The sequence below is a fragment of the Alligator sinensis genome, unplaced genomic scaffold, assembly GCF_000455745.1.
Source record: "Alligator sinensis unplaced genomic scaffold, ASM45574v1 scaffold1531_1, whole genome shotgun sequence".
Classification (NCBI taxonomy): domain Eukaryota; kingdom Metazoa; phylum Chordata; order Crocodylia; family Alligatoridae; genus Alligator; species Alligator sinensis.
Window position 1 is genome coordinate 166,952 of NW_005843164.1, and position 529 is coordinate 167,480.

General features: G+C 62.0%; 1 protein-coding gene across 1 annotated transcript in view; it reads right to left on the bottom strand.

The window, feature by feature from the left end:
• LOC102379248 overlaps positions 1 to 529 on the bottom strand; it is a gene marked incomplete at its 5' end in the record, with an annotated part of 17,040 nt that overhangs the window by 12,155 nt on the left and 4,356 nt on the right. Inside the window, one exon of the mRNA XM_025194125.1 lies at positions 309 to 395. Within this exon, the coding sequence (XP_025049910.1) occupies positions 309 to 395 (87 nt within the window). The remainder of the gene's footprint in view (positions 1 to 308; positions 396 to 529) is intronic.

Consider the following 529-nt stretch of genomic DNA (forward strand, 5'->3'; position numbering starts at 1 on the left):
TACTTCACAGTCAGGGCGGCTAGGATCTGGAACCAACTTCCAAGGGAAGTGGTGCTGGCTCCTGCTCTGGGGGGCTTTAAGAGGAGGCTTGACATCCACATGGCTGGGGTCACTTGAGCCCAGTTTTCTCTCCTGCCCAGGCAGGGGGTCGGACTTGATGATCTACAAGGTCCCTTCCAACCTGACTTCTATGAATCTATGAATCCCGTCCCCCCTGGTTGCAGGCACAGCCATGATGAGCCCTCCCTGCTCCCCCCACCCCAAGGCCTGGGCATGGCCTGGCCCCAAGGGCTTCGCTCAGCACTTACTGCAGAAGTAACCAGCTGCTCCTGTCACAGCAATGACCAGCACAATGACACCGATAACGACACCCACAGTCATCCCTGGGTCGTACCCTGGATGACGGAAGGGGCCTGTGAGCGAGGGGAACCCCCAGACCTGCTCCCAGCACTGCACGGGCCCAGCGCCCCCTCCCCATCCGTGCCCCCCGTGCCCTCCCACCCCCCAGCTCCTTCCCCGCTCAGTGGGG